Source organism: Lissotriton helveticus, chromosome 10 (genome assembly GCF_964261635.1).
Source record: "Lissotriton helveticus chromosome 10, aLisHel1.1, whole genome shotgun sequence".
Lineage (NCBI taxonomy): Eukaryota > Metazoa > Chordata > Amphibia > Caudata > Salamandridae > Lissotriton > Lissotriton helveticus.
In genome coordinates, this window is record NC_136071.1 from 151,327,009 (window position 1) to 151,345,121 (window position 18,113).

General features: G+C 48.0%; 1 protein-coding gene across 8 annotated transcripts in view; it reads left to right on the forward strand.

Annotated features, from left to right (window-relative positions):
- Positions 1-18,113, forward strand: part of LOC144786046 (kinesin-like protein KIF19) — a 1,675,385-nt gene that overhangs the window by 154,272 nt on the left and 1,503,000 nt on the right. For 6 of the 8 annotated variants that reach the window (XM_078664980.1, XM_078664979.1, XM_078664981.1 and 3 more), the window contains one exon: positions 759-839. In XM_078664980.1, coding sequence (XP_078521106.1) covers positions 759-839 — 81 coding nt within the window. Of the gene's footprint in view, positions 1-758; positions 840-2,748; positions 2,838-18,113 lie in introns of all 8 variants that reach the window. The other 2 variants (XM_078664984.1, XM_078664985.1) reach the window with 1 other exon arrangement.

Here is an 18,113-nt window from a genome sequence, read left to right on the forward strand (position 1 = left end):
TGATAAAGGTGAGGGTAATACATCATCTTCATAAGAAGTGACTTTGTGGGATTGAGTATGTCTCTGAGATCTGCGAGTAATAGGGTTTTGATAGCTGAGCATTGTGGCAGACTACAGGAAGTAGAAGGTGTGAGAAATTAAGCAGGCTTGGTGTTATCGATGTTCTCTGATGGATCTTCTGTATCTTTTCACAGAAGAAGAGGTTCATGGCATTGCACCTTTCTGTGGGAGTGAGGCTGGGGGTTGATGTAGTGCTTGATGGTCTTGAAACGTGTTCTGTTTCTATTGGTAGTTTCATTGATGGTATTACTATAGAACTTTGCTTTGGCTGATGTGATGAGCTGTGCACGTTGTGTTGAGGGATTTCCAGACCATGAGGCCATCAGGAGTGCAGTTTTTCTTCCAATTTCTATGCTGTCTGTGGATGGATATAGATCCATTAATCCCTTGCTTCAAGGATATAATCTCCTAGACTAGGAACAAAGCTTTTAAAGGTCATCTGACATTTTTCCCCGTTGTGTTTCCTTCCCTCCCCCTCCTCCTCCCACCACGATTCTTTGATTTAATTGCTGTAACTATGTAACCTGTAACTCGCTGATCCTCTTGTAAAGCGCTCTGATATCTCCAGATATAGCCAGCGCTATATAAAACTTTTCGAATAAATAAAAAATAAAATAAAGCTGTTTATGGCTTTAGTATGCTTCAAGAAAACCAACCTAAAAGTACACAAATTAAACAAATGTTGTTGCTCTTTGTAGGTGGCCCTTCGTATTCGTCCAATGAATGAAGCTGAAATTGACGATGAAGCCTCCTTTGTAGCCCATAAACTGGCCAAGCAGGTCAGCCAATAAATGAATGTTCGATTTATGTAATGCTGTGAAGAGAGTATGTGACATATTTTCAAATTTGTCGGTTCCGATGCATTTAAAAATGATTCTGAAAAAAAGGTGTTTATTATTAACAGTGTCTAATGGTTCTTACAAAAATCAAACATTTTGGTACCTGATGTGTAATTGGTGGTTTTAGTAAGAAGACACATAATGCATGGATGGTATATTGAAAACAAGAGAAAACACTTTGCCTTTGCTGGTGGAATGGAGTGACATAAATGCCTCTGATCAACAGTGCTGTTCTCCGACGCCAGGAATGTAAAACTATTTTAAATTATCTACCTAAAATAGCATTTTTCCTGCAAGCGTTTTGCCAATAGACTGACAAAAGTGTAATTTTTCTGACTTTGTGCTGTAAGTTGGTACAACAGCTAGGTGTCTTCTTAAGACTATTGACTTACCTTGACTTTTTGGCAGCACCAACCCTGCCTCTGTCCCCTACATGGAGCTGGGTTATGAACTTCAGGTAAACGCTGGCCCCAATGCACAGCACTAGTAAGTAAGTACGTGCAAGCTCAACTTCAAACAGAGGGGATACTCCTCCATTAGTGAGTAAAACATCAGTGGAGTGTGACTGACTACCCCGATATGTCATGTGGGCGCATAGTCCCACTATTGCGTATGGGCCACCAGCAATTATTTCTTATTTCCTTAGCTGTCATGGTTTAATCTTATTGCTTTTACATGTTTAATAAAAAGTGCCTTTCTCACTGTTGTCTACAAACTTCTTCTGAGAAACACATACCGTGCCCTTGCTGTGACTACCCTTGCCTATATTTACCTAGAGAACTCAACGACAATAACTTTGTATGGTTGGTAGCACTTTGTTGCTTTTGAGGATGTGATGGGTTTTAGTGAATTGCTGACCATTAAGATGGTCAGTCTTTTGATAGACACTTGCATCACAAAAGCAAGTTGTTTGGTGGAAGTGGGGCCGCCTAGTAGTTTAAGACTAGAGGTCCCTTTTATAGAAGTGTCCTTAAGATATTAATAGAACCACTGATGCTGGTAAAATATCAAATGTAAATCTCTCCTTTTTCAGAACCATAAGAGGATTTAATGTAGCTATTGAGGTGCTTTTCACAATCCAAATAACAGGTAGGGTATAGCCTCCTCAAACCAGCTAATTGTCTAACTAGGGATCCAGACAGTGTCTCATTTTCTACTGTCGTTTACAACAAACCATATCTGAAAGCTTCTTGTCATGTTATTTGTTTTCGTAACCACTAGGTGTTTATATATTAATAATAGATATTGTGCTTTAATATATACTAGCAGCCCGTCCCGACCTTGTCCGGGAGCAATCAGGCTTCCCCGACCCCCGCCCGCCCCGACATTGTGCAGCAGCCCAGCCCCCCGCCCGCCCCGACATTGTCAAGCAGCCCGGGCCCCCGCCGGCCCCGATCCCCGCCTGCCCGGAGCCTTACCTCAGCCGCCGCTCCTCCCCCGCGCTCCTCATTTCACCGCACATTGTGCAGCAGCCCGGCCCCTGCCCGCCCCGACATTGTCAAGCAGCCCGGCCCGTCCCCCGCCTGCCCCGGCCCCCGCCTGCCCCGATCCCCGCCTGCCCGGAGCCTTACCTCAGCCGCCTCCCCTTCCCCGCGCTCCTCATTTCACCGCTCTGCCGCTCCTCGCCGCTTACCGCTCCTCCCGCCTGTCCGCCGGTCCTCACCGCCATTCTGCCGTTCGTCACCGCTCCTCCCCCGTGCCATGTCCGCCGCTCCTCCTCGCGTTCCTGGACGCCGCTCCTCCCCGCGCTCCTGACGTCAGCACGCAGGTCGCGGCCTGTGCTACTTCGAAGAGACTACTTTTTTTTTAATGTTAATTTTTTAAATAACATTTTTTTTTATTTACATAGCCTATAACCATCTACACACCCTGACGATTCCAACGGTGTATCGGGAGTGTGGATTGGCGCTGTGGTTCCCGAGTTTACCCGCCTCAAAGGTGCAAAGTTCTTCCTTTATAATAGTAGTATAGATATATATATAGTTCTTGCTATGGAAGTTTTATGGCTTGATAAACAAGTTACAATTGCTACAGTTATTGAAATTAGTTTTAGTATCTTATATGGTTTTTAGAATTTGAACCTCGTTGCGGTTGGCGGGCTGGTCTCAGGCTGCCTGTACCAGTGGAGGCACTGCCACTTCAATCCCAGTCTGCGCGAGGTAATAAGAATTTTCAATGAAAGTACTCTTACTGTTACAACACGAGCAAAATTGCAGACTACCTGTTGGGTGCCAACACAATGCACAGGCTCGTATTTTCTTAATTTTCCAACGTAGATCATAAAACCCCTAGATTTGTTTCTGAAAAATGAAAACAAAGGAACTAAGATGTGCTCGATTTTCTCTTCACCGTCTGGTGGCATTATTGGGTTTTTTTGGCCCTAGAATACCATGTAATGTACGACGGTCCTGGGATGGAAAACGGTGTCAAATGGCCTGCACTAGATAGAGGAGTCCTTCTGATGTCTGGTAGTTCTAAGGCTGCTGGTCTGTCTTTTTGATGGTAATGGCTAAAGCTTCACTGTCTGAAAGATAGTGACTCTCCCACCTCTGACTGAATCAAGCGAACTGAAAGGTAGGCAGATTAGGCTTCTGCTGATTTTCAGTATACCCCATTACTGCCTACCTCTAAATTACCCCTCTGGTATTTACCCATTAGGTCTGTGACTTGTTTTTCAAACTCAACTAGGAGTTACGAGGTTTATGGATTTAAAGTCTAGATGAATAACTTGAATAGGGTCTGGTAATACAATGAGTTCCAACCCACACACACTTTTTATGGGCAAGCAGATAATGTATTTGTAGTCCTTCAGAACCGAATCTTTCATAGTCACATCCTTGAATATTCCATGACCTCAAGCTGGGAATTTTTCACCCCGAGGAAGTAAGTGGCTTCTGCCCCATGTGTACCTGGCCAGCTGAGCCTCAATGGATGACACTTCATCCCACTCCAAATCTCTCCTCAAACCTTGTACATCTTGTGCAGACAAACAATATTTATTCAGACCATCCCCACACAAAATGCATTTAATGTCTCCACAAATATGGGCTTATTCCCAAGAACTGGAGTGTGTCTATCACATTCAGTGCTAAGACTGTTAATGACAGAGAGGATTACCCTCTTCATGTCTTGAAATATGATTGCTCCGGCCAGGGATGGAGTCAGTGAAGGGTGTCCACATGCTTCATTTTATTAAAACAAAGAAATGCAAATCATACATTCTAAGGAATCGTTCACAGGCTTCTCTTGAGAGGCTCTTATGAACCTCACAAAAAGATCCTCTGTGCCTGCCACTAAAGTCCAGACTGCTGGCTCTGGTGGCACTACATTTGATAAATTAAGGAAATCAAGATCTTCTGCAAGTTTGGACTCACCTCCCTTCTCCTCACAAACAGTTCCTGTATCGATGACAACCCAATTGATGACTTCCTCGTCAATGACCAAGGCTAAGAACTGCTCATGGTCGACATTAATAACCAGGGATCTGCAGGTTTCGAAAGCACTGTGACAACTGCTTCAACAGCGAGAACCTGACTGTGAAGGTCAGGCCATATACAAGTCCCTTTTACCGCATCTGACCTACTTCTTCGACGATTAAGTCCATACCGTTGATAGAAACCATGCCATTGATTACAGCTATTCTGTCAATGAGTACTTCTGCAATATTAAATCTTTCATAGATTCACAAGCTTGAATCATCCCTGTCATCAAGATGAGTGTCCCACAATAGATGTAGTGAGCTGTATTATGTTAAACATGCACAGAAAGCCTTTAACATAGTTACAGCAATAATGTATTCACATCATTAATAATTCCCCCAGATGGGAGTGCACATTTCTTTCCTGCCCCCGTTCTTGCGGGCAGAGAAGTTAAATCCTGGGAGTGATTCCCTGGAACCCAGCAATGTAGGCAGCTCCAGGGAATGGGGTGTCTGGGGCCTTTAGAGGCTCAGGGAGGGGAGTCACGCTTCCCCTCACCTTTAAACCTTTAAATATATGTGTTGGCCCCGGGGGACGGGGTCCCGGGCCGTTGCAGGCTTGGGTAGGAGGGCCATGCCACCCTCCCATTTTTGAATTAGTGGCTCCTGGGAAAGGTGGTCCCCGGGGCCTCAGAGAGGCTTGTGGAAGGGTGCCACACTCCCCTCTTGCTTTTGAACAACATGACGGGCCCCGGGAATGTGTAACCAGACCTCTGCATGCTTGAGCAGGGGGGCTGAGCCCCAATCCCCTTGTTCAAATAGTAGCCCTAGCGAAGGGGGGTGGGGTTCCCAGGGCCTCACAGAGGCTGAGAGATGGGAGGTCACCCCGCCATTTAAATAGCATGGCCGGCTCCTGGGGTAGGGGTCCATGCGGTTAAAATCAGCTTGGGGAGGGCGGCCCTATGCACACTGTTCCGTAGCGGAGGGGCCGCTCTCCCGCTGTGAGTAATGCTAATTATGCCTCGCAGCAGTAAAGACATGGACACTTGGTGTACTATTACACGTGGACTGCTGCTGCGGCTCTGCCTCCTTTATTATAGATATGTGCTCACGCAAGCCGGCGAGAGCACAGGGGCGGGGACTGCTAAAAGCACGCCAGCGGGGAAAAGCTGGTTCGCCAACTGTTACACCCCATCTCAACTCAGTCCCTGACTGGATTAAGAAAAGTAACTCACTTACTTGGCAGGCAAAGTCTCTCAGGTGAGTGCGTGGCGGAGGATTCTCTCCCAGAGCACACCTGGTGGCTCCCCTGCTGGCTGGGGGTGTATGGACCGAGGTGCTGGGGATGGGGGGCAGGTCTGTGTTGGCCCCGGTGACTCCTGGACTTTCCGGCATGGGGAATACTCCTGGATGTTGATCATCGGCCCTCGAGGGCTCACTCTGATGGCCTTCGGTCTCTCAACGTGGTTCTCGATGGCAGCAGGAGAAACAGGTTGGTCTATTGTCTGAACCATGAGATGGTACGGGTCACCGTTTCTCCTGCCTTCTAAACTTTCACCATTGTCCCTTGCCTGCCGATCACTGTCCAGTGCCCTTGTTCATACCGAGTTCGGAACTTTCCTCCGGGCCTTCTGTCCCTCAGGATAACAGTGTCTCCTGGCTGGAGCGGGTGGACTGCTGCTCTCCGGATCTGGTTGGCCTTGTTGCTACTATTCTTTCTCCTCCTGAGTGCCCCCTCTTCGTCGAATGGAGGGGGTGACCAGCCTGGGGCAACAGGGATACCATCTTGGCGGGTGCCATTGAACATTAGCGTCCAGGGTGTTTGGCACGTTGAACAATATGGTGTGCTCCGATATTCTCATAGGAACTTCAGGAGTTCTTGCTCAGGGTCACTCTTTTCCGCCACGGCAATGCGAAGGGCCTTGTTTATCGTTCTCATGAAGCGTTCAATCTCCCCATTGGCCTGGGGCCACTGTGGGGTGATACGCCGGTGACAGATGACGTGGTGGTGCATAAATTCATGGAATTCATGTCCTTGGAATGGGGGTCTGTTGTCACTACGGAGTTCTTTTGGACATCCGAACATTCTAAATATTTTCTCCAGGGCCTGGCCAGCAAGTAGGAAAGCTGTTAAGTTCACAACTTCTATTATCGGATACTTGGAGTGACTGTTAATAAGGGTAAGGTGACTCGCCCATCAGGAAAACGTTTAAAATCCACGCTCACTTTCTCCCAGGGGTTCTGACCATGTTCTTCAGTGTGAACGGGCACTGGTCTCTCAGGCCCGCTTGTGATTTGGCACGAGGGGCACTTCCTGACTATCTCTTCTATCCGGGCGTTCATCCCTGGGAACCAGACATTTTCTCTCATGCCGGCCTTCATCTTTTCCATTCCCTGGTGCCCTCCGTGGGCCAGTCCTGTTGCCCGCAGCTGCAGGGATGCCGGGATGACGATGCGGGGCCCTCTCAGGAGAAGGCCACCTTGCATGAGGCTCAACTCGTTCCTCACCCTCCACATGTGCAACAGGCTCTCCTTTTCTGGGCATAATCACGCATTTGCTGACTGCAGGAACTGCCGCCATAGCTCTTCCTGGATGGTGTCCCGGACTTTAATCATCACAGGGTCTTCTTCGGCCGCGGTGGCTATTTCTTCAAGCGTCAGCGCTCAGGGGCACGTCAGGGTTGCTAGCATGTCCAGATGGGCTTCCCTGTCTTCACAGTTCTGCTCCTCTCTCTCCTCCCTGGTCGTGTCTGGGTGCCTTGACAGGAAATCGTCTGGGTTCTTGGCACCGGGCCGGGCACGTCTATGTCATAGTGTTGGAGCCCGATGACCCACCTCTAAATGCGTGGTGGGTCGCCGATCCTCTGAATAGCGGCACCAGCGGTTGGTGATCCGTGACGACGGTAAATGGGTGTCCGCATATGTAGAGGTGAAAGTGTCTGCAGCCCCATCGGATTGCTAGAGCTTCCCTTTCAATCTGCGAGTATCGTTTCTCTGTTGGCGAGAGCGCTTTGCTGGCGTATAATAAGGCAGCCCATCTCCTGGGCTCTTGCTCTTGTGTGAGGACTGCTCCTAGACCCACGGGACTGGCGTCTACGAGTTTTTCGGTTTTCTTTGCGGGGTCGAAATACACCAGCGTGGTGTGGTCGAGGAGCGCTGTCTCTTCGGCAGGACCCCATTTCCACATGGCGTCAGCTCGGGTGAGGCTTTGGAGGGGTTCTGCAAGTGTGGCTAGGTCTGGAATTAAACGGCCGCAGTATGTGGCCATTCCCAAGAAGCTGCGGACCTCCTCGACGGTGAGCGGTGCGGCTGCGGTTTTGATATCTTGGGACTTCCGTGGGTCGACCTGTATGCCTTCTTGAGTGAATGTGTATCCGAAGAACTCAATTGTCTGTTGGAACAGCAGGCACTTCTCCTTGTGTAGGGTGACCCCGTGTTCTGATAGTCGCTTCAGCGTAGCTCTCACGTGTTGGTAGTGTTCTTCCACCGTCTTCGAGTAGATGAGGATGTTGTCACTCACGTTTAAGACATCAGAGAGCCCAACCAGGATTTCTTTGACAGCGTTTTGGAAGATGTCCGCGGCCTATGATATGCCGAAGTTCAGTCTCTTATATCTCAGGAGGCCTAGGTGGGTACTGAACGTGGTTATGTACCGGCTGTCTTTGGCAAGTGTTACTTGGTGATAGCCGGCGTTCAGATCCAGCTTTGAGAACCACCTGGAACCGTTTAGATCAGCCACAATGTCATACATAGTCGGCGTTATGTGACGCTCGTGCCGAATGGCCTTGTTTGGGAGGCGCATACCTATGCACAGTCTGAACTTCCCTGGTTGACGGGGCTTCTCTGCGATTACCATGGGTGACACCCATGGCGTGAGCCCTGATACTTTCTCTATGACCCCTTGGTCTTCGAGTTTCTGTAAGTTCCTCTTCTACCAGCGGTTGTAGGTGGAAGGGAATCTTCCTGTGCCTTAGGCCATTGGTGGGACAGTGGTGTCTATATATTTAGCTTGATTGGAGCTCTCTTTATTTTGCCTAACCCTTTAAACAGGTCCTTGAATTGGCTCAGCAATTCTTCCATCTGGTCCATCTGTACTGTCCTGGCAAACATTACTAGGCCCAGATCCTCAGCTGCGTGGCTGCTGAGCAGCGGGTCCTCCTCCTGGTTAATGACGTGGATGTCGACGGTGATTTCGACGCTTCCTGATTGTACTGGCACAGTCATTTTTCCTTTGAGCGGCAGCAGTGAGTCACTGCCGTATGCGAAGATTTTGGCCTTTGGCGGTCCGAGTACCGGTTTAGGTTTCAGCTTGTTGTACTGCTGGATCACCATCACAGTCACTGACGCACCAGTATCAATCACCGCATTTACTTCAGACCCTGCGATCTGGATCGTGCAGCGAGGTTGGGGTCGCGTCTACTCTTCAGGGCTTGGGTGAACGAGACTAGATGTGTCTCTCCCTCATCTTCCAATATGGACTCGTCTCCTTGGTAGGTTGTCTGTTCTCTTTTCTTGCTCCCGGGTGTAGTGTTGTGCTTGCAATAATGACAGACACTTACTTGTGTTTTATGGAGCTTTATTCATTGCCTCCTTACTCGTCCCTATCCCTACTCTAACTGCCCTTTTCCTGTCTCCGCTCCTCCTCCGGCCCCCTAGCTCCGCCCCCTCCCAACTACTAGAATGCATCACAATCTTACATCTCCCCCCTTGTTAACGAAATGAACTTAACGTCTAACATATTTATAGTTCCTCGACCAGCCACACGGGTCCGCGGGCCGTTCATTTGAGCTATGGAGACGCATCTCCGTTTCCGTTGTGTGTCTTTCTCTCGCCTTGACAAGAGCATCCTTTACTACATGAGTGCATCTTTGCACTTGTACAATGTCTCGTGTGATCTAAGTATGCTCAGATTCGTGGTGATTTTCAATCAGCTTCTGGGTGATCCACTCACCTTCAGTGTCTGAGGTGACTGTGAAAGGCTCAGCTTGATATCGGCAGTCTGTCTTCCTTTGCAACTCTTGTTCGATTGACGCTCGATCTCCTTTCTGAGGGGATGTTGTTCTGGTTCTCTTCCGAGCACCCGCATGTACTTTTACTTCTTTTTGTCTTGTCCGCTTGAGGGCAACACTGCCCTCCTGTTCAGAGTCATGGATGCCAGACGGTAAGGTCCTATCTGAAGAGATCGCCTTGGTATGGTTTGGGGACTCATTTGCTGCCTCTGGTTGTCTCATCCACTCCCGCTCGCGTTTGGAATATCTGGGCATATGTATGTTTCTCTCTCATCCGATGATGATCTGTCTCTATGGACACGTCTGGCTTTCCTTGCAGATCGACGGGCTGATCCTTTTCCATCCGGTGAGTAATGTCCACTATATCTGTTTTTCTTTTGTAGGCCCTTTGAGTCAGCCTCGCTGACCCCATCAGATATACCTGTGACTGACATGACAGGTTGTCTTGTGAAGTGATTGAGTATTCAGAGACATTGGTGTGAGACATGTTGCTCTTGGTAGGAAGAATGTCTCTTGTTTCTATGGTGTGTTCAGGTGGTTGACGCCATGGCCGTTGTCGGGACCATGACTCGGTCGACTCGAGGGATCGAGCAGACGTGCCGTCTGAATCGGAAGAGTCTTTTGTCGTTTTCCTTTGAGAACGTTCCTTTGAGTGAGTCCTGAATGGTAAATTTCTGAAATAGGTAGGCCGTGACGGGCTGCTCCTAGAGTCGGAAGTTTCTTTGGGATATTTCTCTGGGGACCTTACTCGAATTGGCTTCGGGGTCATCTCACTGGAGAGGTTGTTTGATAACCACATGTTTATGTCTTGTGTTTGATCCCAGGGTGCTTCATATTTGCCTCTCTCACATGATGGTAATGACCTCCTCTCAATTTCCTCGTTATCTCGGATGTCATGGATGCGTTTGTCTTCCCCTTTCCGGTGTCTGAGTGAATCAGTTCACCTTATGCGGTTGGCTTCTTCTTCCTGCTTGCTTTGTGCACTGACATCTGTGCTATGGGTGTGATGTGTTCTACTGCTTGATGCTTCCTCAGACGCATCTACAGAATTTGGCGAATAGCGGGATGCTCGGGGGTGCTTGTGTGCCGATTTCCGGTGTTGACATGATTGTTCCCATCTTCTGTATTTTTTTTTTTGCCCATTTGTTGGGCAGACTGCCATCTTGTCCATGGGTGCGATCTGTCCCACTTGACGCTTCATCCTCTTCAGAATAGTTTGTGCCATGCTTTGAATGACTCCTTGAGGTTGTGTCAGTGAGACTGTCACAAACCTGGATTGTCCCGGTCTTTTGTATTGTTGACTCTGAGTATTCTATGTCCCTTTGTCTCTCCCGCTGTCTTATCTCTGGTCTACCTTCACCCTCCCTCTTTCTGGTTTTGTTTGTTTCTTGGGTTTTGTTCCCAGACATGAGGGATGTCTCTTTCCTGGTATCTTTGTGTCTTGCATTCGGGTGCAATTCTTGTGATATGTCTCTTGCTTTGACCCGCACTCCAACTTCGGCCTTTCTGATGATTTCCTTTAGCGACCAATGCCCTCGAAGGATCTTGCGCTTCGTGTTAGAATTTGAGCAGCCTTCGATTATCCGGAGCCGAACTGCTTCCTCATTTGTAAATGTATTGAAATGGCAGCATGTTACCAAACTTTGCAACCGGGTGATGAATTGTGGCAATGATTCTCTTGGTTCCTGCCGTGCTGTGTTGAAGGCGATGCGATCATGATCCACGTCTACCTGAGCGTGGAAATGGGCACGTAGCTTCTCTTGGAGTCTTTCGTAGGTCTCTGTGTCCTTTTCAGGAAATGTTCTGATTAAGCGTCGGCCCTCATGACCTACCAACTGGAGGAGTAGTATCAGACATTTTCTATCTCTTCGCTCACCAATTGCTTCAAGAAAATCGTCCAGTGATTCCAGCCACTGGTTCCATTCGAGACCCAAACTCCGAGTGTCCGTTTGTGTCACTGGGGGCGGCACTTTAATGCACGGAGTGGATCGTTGTGTTGCTTTTCCCACCGCCATGAGGGAGGAAGATTCTGATCGGCTACGGTCTCAGGACTGTTCACTTTGCTCCCGTCTTCTTCGCAGACTCTTTTCAGCCGTGATCCTTGGTCTGGCCGTTTCCTTTGAGGTTGGTAAGCTTCACAACTGTCTCGATAGACGCCAGTGAATGAAACTTGGATTTCTTGAGTTCAGAATGACCACCACTCAGCTACACTATGCGTGACTCATGGCTCGCTTTCTTTAGAGTCGCATATTAGCTGCAGGTGATTGTTGGTTCTTCCGCGATGGTGCCTGGCACACTTGACATCTTTTCCACTCATGTGTCTCTTTCTGGATTGGTGCAGGTTATCCAATCACTTCGTCGATGAGAGAAGGCTTCCTTGACATTCATTTACTCACGCTTCTGGATAATTTATTTTCTTAGTTACCGTTACTTTTAACTGTTTGTCTCCACGTGGTGCTGAACGTTTACTTTGGCACTTGTCTTTGCTCGTGCTCGTTACATTCGGGATCTGCATTTGCTTGTGCTCGTTCTATTGCGCTGTTGTCCTCGCTTGGTCCTTGTATTTGCTTGTGCTTGTTTCATTTGGCTGATGCGTATTCTTTCATTCCGTTTGCCACTTGCGTTTATCAGTGTTTGCTCCTTCACGTTTGCTAACATTTTGTTTGTTTACATTTGCCAATGCTTGTTCCTCTGAACCTGCCAAGGCTGGTTCCTTATTGTTCACTTGCAGTTATCACTGCTTGTTTTACTTCCTTTACCAAGGCTTACTTGCTTGATACTTGTTTTGTCTTTGCTAATGCTTGATTGTTTATCTCTTGTTGTTGCCAATGCTTGTTTCGCATTTACCAATGCTTGTTTGCTTGCTTTTCCAATGCTTGTCCTGCATTTACCAATGCTTGATTGCTTGTCTTCGCCAATGCTTGTCTGGTCTTTGCCAATGCTCGTTTGCTTGCTTCTTGCTTTTGCCAATGCTTGTTTTGCATCTACAAATGCTTGTTTGCTTATATCTTGTCTTCGCTTGCTTCTTGCCAATGCTTGATTTGCATCTACCAATGCTTGTTTGCTTGTCTTTTGCTTGTCTTCGCCAATGTTTGTTTGGTCTTTGCCAATGCTTGTCCGCTTGCTGCTTGCTTTTGCCACTGCTTGTTCTGCATTTACCAATGCTTGTTTGCTTGTCTCTTGTCTTCGCCAATGCTTGTTTGGTCTTCGCCAATGCTTGTTTGGTCTTTGCCAATGCTTGTTCGCTTGCTGCTTGCTTTTGCCAATGCTTGTTTTGCATTTACCAATGCTTGTTTGCTTATCTCTTGTCTTCGCCAATGCTTGTTTGGTCTTCGCCAATGCTTGTTTGGTCTTTGCCAATGCTTGTTCGCTTGCTGCTTGCTTTTGCCAATGCTTGTTTTACATACTCTGCTTGGCCTGACTCTAAGATGGCCGCCTCCACACTTCACAAAGGGATGTCTCTTCGGCCGCCTGACTTCAAGATGGCCGCCGTTTTGGAAATCTCGTCCTCCACGAGATTTGATGCCATTCACTCTCCAGGCTCTCTTCGGGCTCACGAGTTTCCTCGGCACTCACCGGCAGCCGGTCCTTCCCAGGCAGCAATGTCCCATCGACAACTCCCACACTCCTGGGCTACTAAAACATCCAGGTAGGATCGGGGTGAGCTCCCGACTTCGTTTCTTTTAGTCGCGTGCCGTTTTGCACGCATCGGGGTAAGTTTTTCAGCTTTGGCACGCACCGGCACTCTTCTGTGGGCACTTTCACGAGGCTTCACCAATGCCTCACACGCTCCTTGGTGACCGGAGCAACAGGGTCGGATCGGGGTAAGCTCCAGATCTCTTCCTTAACCGCGCACTTCTGGGCACACCCGGGGTGAGCTCCCGGTGTTTGGCGCGAAACAGCACTCTACTGCAATCTCCTTCAGCGCTCGACCACGCTGACCAGGCAGGGCTCTACACGATCGATCACTCGCGGAGCTGGGCAATTGCCGTTGGCCTTTGTCTTTTGGCGGCGGCTTCAGCAGGGCACCCGTGTCGCGACGGCGATCATTCCTCTCGTGCTGCCCATGGACATGGACGCTTCCTCTCACGGGTTCAGGGATGGCAGGCTGCACTATCCCACCCTCGTCGCCAGCTGTAATGTCGTGCTTGCAATAATGACAGACACTCACTTGTGTTGTATGGAGCTTTATTCATTGCCTCCTTACTCGTCCCTGTCCCTACTCTAACTGCCCTTTTCCTGTCTCCGCTCCTCCTCTGGCCCCCTAGCTCCGCCCACTCTCAACTACTAGAATGCATCACAATCTTACACCGGGTTGTGACGTTAGCGAGACTTACGACAGCTGGCGAATCATCCTTCTCATTGGTTTAGGCCGGTTTCCTTCCTTACGCTGCGTCTTTCTCCTGCACACTGATGCGAAGTGGTTCGCGATGCCACAGTTGGTGCATGTCTTTCCTTGTGCCGGACACGACTGGGAGGGGTGTTCCTTGTACCCACAGGACCGGCAGCGATTCTTTGGGGCCTGTGGCTGACGATCTTGCGGCCTGTGGATCTTGTCTCTTGTCTTAGCTGCGTCCGTTCTTTCTGACTTTACCGTGACACTCTTCTCTGGCCCTCCGATCAGTGCCATGTCCATCTCTTCTGCACGTGCCGCCGACAGGTCATGGGACCGTGCTACCACCAGGATATCATTCATCAGAATGTTCGGCTACCTCAATATGAGGCCACGTAGGACCTTAGTGCATATCCTGAGGATTAGCTGGGCTCTGATTTTGTTCTGCGGCCCGGTCACCCACAAGGTGAGTGGCGGCTAGCTTTGTGAGCCGTGTGTGAAAGGTGTCTACGGACTCGCCCTCTCGTTGCTTTGCTTGTCTTAGCTTGAAGTGTTCAAAGTCTGGGTTCATTTGGAGATCAAAGTGGGCATTAAGGGTTGGGACTGCTGCGGCGTAATAATCGGAGGGCCTGTGTCTGGTAGATGCTTGAACAGAAGGTAGATCTCTTCCCCTGCATAATGGAGTAGAAGCGAGCGTTTTACTGCCCATCCTTTTCCTGCGTGGCGATGAAGTAATTCTCCAGGCTGCCAAGCCATGTTTGCCATTGTGGTGCGGCCATGGAAGGGTCTGATGACTCACTGAAAGGAGGCAGGACGCCACAAGCAGAGTGATGCTGTACTGCTGGCACTGGGGCTTGGGCGGTGTCTGGAGAACCTGACCTTATGGCCAGGCGGCGGAGGGCACGCCTAGGATCTCCGGGTTCACCTGCCTCGACAGACAGAGACACGAGACACTCTATTAGGCGTAGAAAAGCAGGTTTATTAGCTGCAGCTAAGCACAGTTATCTAAGAAGTACCACACAGGTAGGTTCTCAAGAGACTGCCACTTAATTCCGTGGCGCACAGTCTATTATACAGAACAAGTTTACAATGACAACTCCCAATACACACAAAACTGACAAATAGGAATAGTTCGAAAACAAGCTATCGGATGTCTAAAACACACCCTCCTTTCAGACCCGGTGTGCTCTCCTCCCTTCAGGTTAATCAACACTAGTGCCCGTAATTCAATTTGCAGGTGGTAGAACATGTGTAGAATGCTTCAAAGGAAGGGCTATGTAACAAGAGAACACACGAAGAGAATGGTGAAGGCCAGTTAAACAAGATAAAGAAGAGAAGAATGGTGGGACCCAAACAGTGGAGTAAGACATGGATTAATCAGTCTAGACATGGCTTTACGAACTCGGCCAGACCCTGACATCGGTTTCGTAAACATGGACAAGGGTTGTTCTTCAACAGGAAAAGCACGTAGCAGCTGAAAAGGCAAAAACACCATATTTACCGCGCTGAGTGAGGCAACACAAAATGGCGGCTAAGCGCAAAATGGGGGCTGAATACGAAGCGGAGTTGAAAACTACGTAACCTCAGACCCTCCTTTTGCCATACTCAGGCAAGGCACAAAGAGACCCATTTTAATCTGAGTCGATATCAATGGTCATGAGGCAATTGAGTTGTTGCTGCAACATCATCCTAATATTCTCTGTTTGCTGTGCTACTGGCTTGGAGACACAGACAGTGGCACAAAGTCCACAAGTAGCTGGGCCACACTGTAAACAGAGACAACAAGAAAAGATAATTGCTAGAATCATTCCAAGGAAAGTTAGCACTTTCCATCCCTATGTGGACAGTAGTCCCCAAAACCATCCCATCACAGTCCAATCTCCGGTGTCCTGATGAATGGACTCAGAGATGACATGTAGCTTAGAGACAGCTTGGTATACTGTAGGGGCATTATCAGGAATATAAATGCAGCAACTAGACCTAATCAGTTTACAGACTCCTCCTCTATCTGCAAGAACTATGTCTAGAACCATCCTATTCTGTAAAGTCATAAGACGATCTGCCTGAAGTTCGGCTGTCAAATTCTTCAATGCTCCAGAAGTTACGTTTATTGTGGCATCAACCACACGAACCAGGTGTCTAATGTTTCGGCTATTGACCATTGGGCCCCAAAAGGGAAGAAACCCTTTCAGAAAATCTCCTCCCTCTTGTCCAGCTGTGTCTTCCGAATCTACAACTCCTCTGCCAAATCTCTTTCTATGGTGATCAGCAGAGGCTGTACATGTAGGGGGAAGGAGAAAAGCTATATAACATGTTCCCGAAAAATATGCGGGAAGCCATGTATAAGCTCTGTCGTGACAGATAAAATATGTACCTTGAGATGGTACTAATGGTGAAGAAATCAGGGGTGTATAGACATATGTATGGGAACAATTACCCTTCTCTTGCTTAATTTTGGTATTCTGGCCATTTATTTGCAGACACAAATGATCTCTTTGGGGTAGGACCCAAATCGGTGTGAATCTCCTCTGTTTAACTTTGTCAGTGAGGCTGATAGTATAACGAGTCACATTCCATCCATCATATGCTTTCTTCTCATCTTTGGGAATTTTGCTAATATCAGCGATCTTTGCCATAGTTACTATTCCCTTTATCAAAGGACTGTGACTGAAATCCACTCCACCATTATAGGACCCACCAGGAGGATATCGAAGTTGATTCTGGTATGCATTGGAAAACATAGCCAGATAAGCCAAAGCAGAACCTTCATAAGAAAATGGAAGGACTCGATACGGCATTCCTCTCTCTGTATAATGCGGTATGAGACCACAAACCCAACAATCAGTAGTATTTACTATCAATTGATGCTGGTGTAACAATTGAATGAATGAATTGTTAACCACATGAGCGCTAGCGAAATTCCCCTCCTGTGCTCATCTTTTAAAAAACCCATTATTCATGACGAGCTGGGCTCGTCATGATCGTGCTGGGAGGCTACCTCATGACGAGCCCAGCTCGTCATGAGTGTCGAAGGGGTTAAAATATTCCATTCTTCTCATTTGCTCATGGTATGGGAGTGAGTAAAATGTATGCGGAGAAACAATAGTAGAGGAAATTAGAGGTCCCGAAGTAGGAACAGGTGCTAGCTGCATTATATGTACAAGCCATCCTATGCATGCTAATAAACTGCATAAACATACTAAAACACACAATGCTACGCCACAACGACTAAATATTAATTTCTAATAATGAGCTCTTTTCGTCATTTCAATATCACTCCCTTTTCCTGCACTATCCATTACTCTAAAGGCGTTGCTCACGATAATCTTCCTTAATCACTTGGCTGTGATTGTTAGCCGTCCTATGACACTGCAAGTCCTGTTGACCTAGTCACTATGCAGGTCACAGCTCAAGACTCCTACCGTGACCCTGCAACTTGATGGATAAAGGAAAAAGGAACGTTTCTTTTTGAAATACAAACAGAATTATGAAACACAAAATTAATTGTCTTTAGGCAACCCCCTTCTCAGGTTGTATCGTCTCTTTCCAGGTATTGTTTGGTCTTTGAATAAAGTTTCTGGATCTGTTGTATTCAGTCTTAAATGTAAAGGTACAGCTTCCTGTAAGACGTCGTCGTCTTCTTTCTCTGAGATAGTCCAATCCAGGCGTGCACTGCTGAACGGTACAAATCTGGGTACTTTCTCACCTTCGCTATCACCAACACCCTCTCGGACCCACTGATCAAAGGGTAAAGGCAATAGTACCCGTTTGCAATGCACACCGTGGATCCAATTCTTCTTTCCAATGACTTTTACAGCTGTACGAGTGTTTAGTAGAACTTGTCTCGGTAGCCCCCAACGAGGTTCCAAATTCTTCTTCCTCTGGAAGTTTTTGATGCAGACCCAGTCTCCAGGTTGGATGGAGTGTCCTGGATCCAAGGAGGCCTCCGGCAAAGCGTTTTGCACCTGTTGACGAATAACATGCAATTTAGTGGTTAGGTCATGCAAGTAGTCAACCAACAGCGGATACGGAATGTCTGAGTACTTTTTGGGTCTGGGGACTCCCCAAACATTAGCTGGGCGTCCAAAAACAATCTCATATGGGCTAAGCCCCAAACGAAAATGAACAGTCGTTCTAGTTGAAAGAAGTGCCAAAGGCAAGGCATCAGGCCAAGAAAGACCTGTGCTGGCCTGAATCTTTGCTAACTTAAGTTTGAGGGTGCCATTATAGCATTCTACCAGCCCCGCTGACTGAGGATGGTTTGCCGCATGGAATTTCTGTCTAATGCCAAGGCCCACACACACTTTCAGCATAATTTGGCCTACAAATTCACTCCCATTGTCACTTCAAACAATGCGTGGCAAACCAAACCTTGGGAAAAATTCCTTCAAAAGGATTTTAGCAGTGGACAAGGCAGTGTTGTCCTTGAGGGGGTAGGCCTCTATCCACCTTGA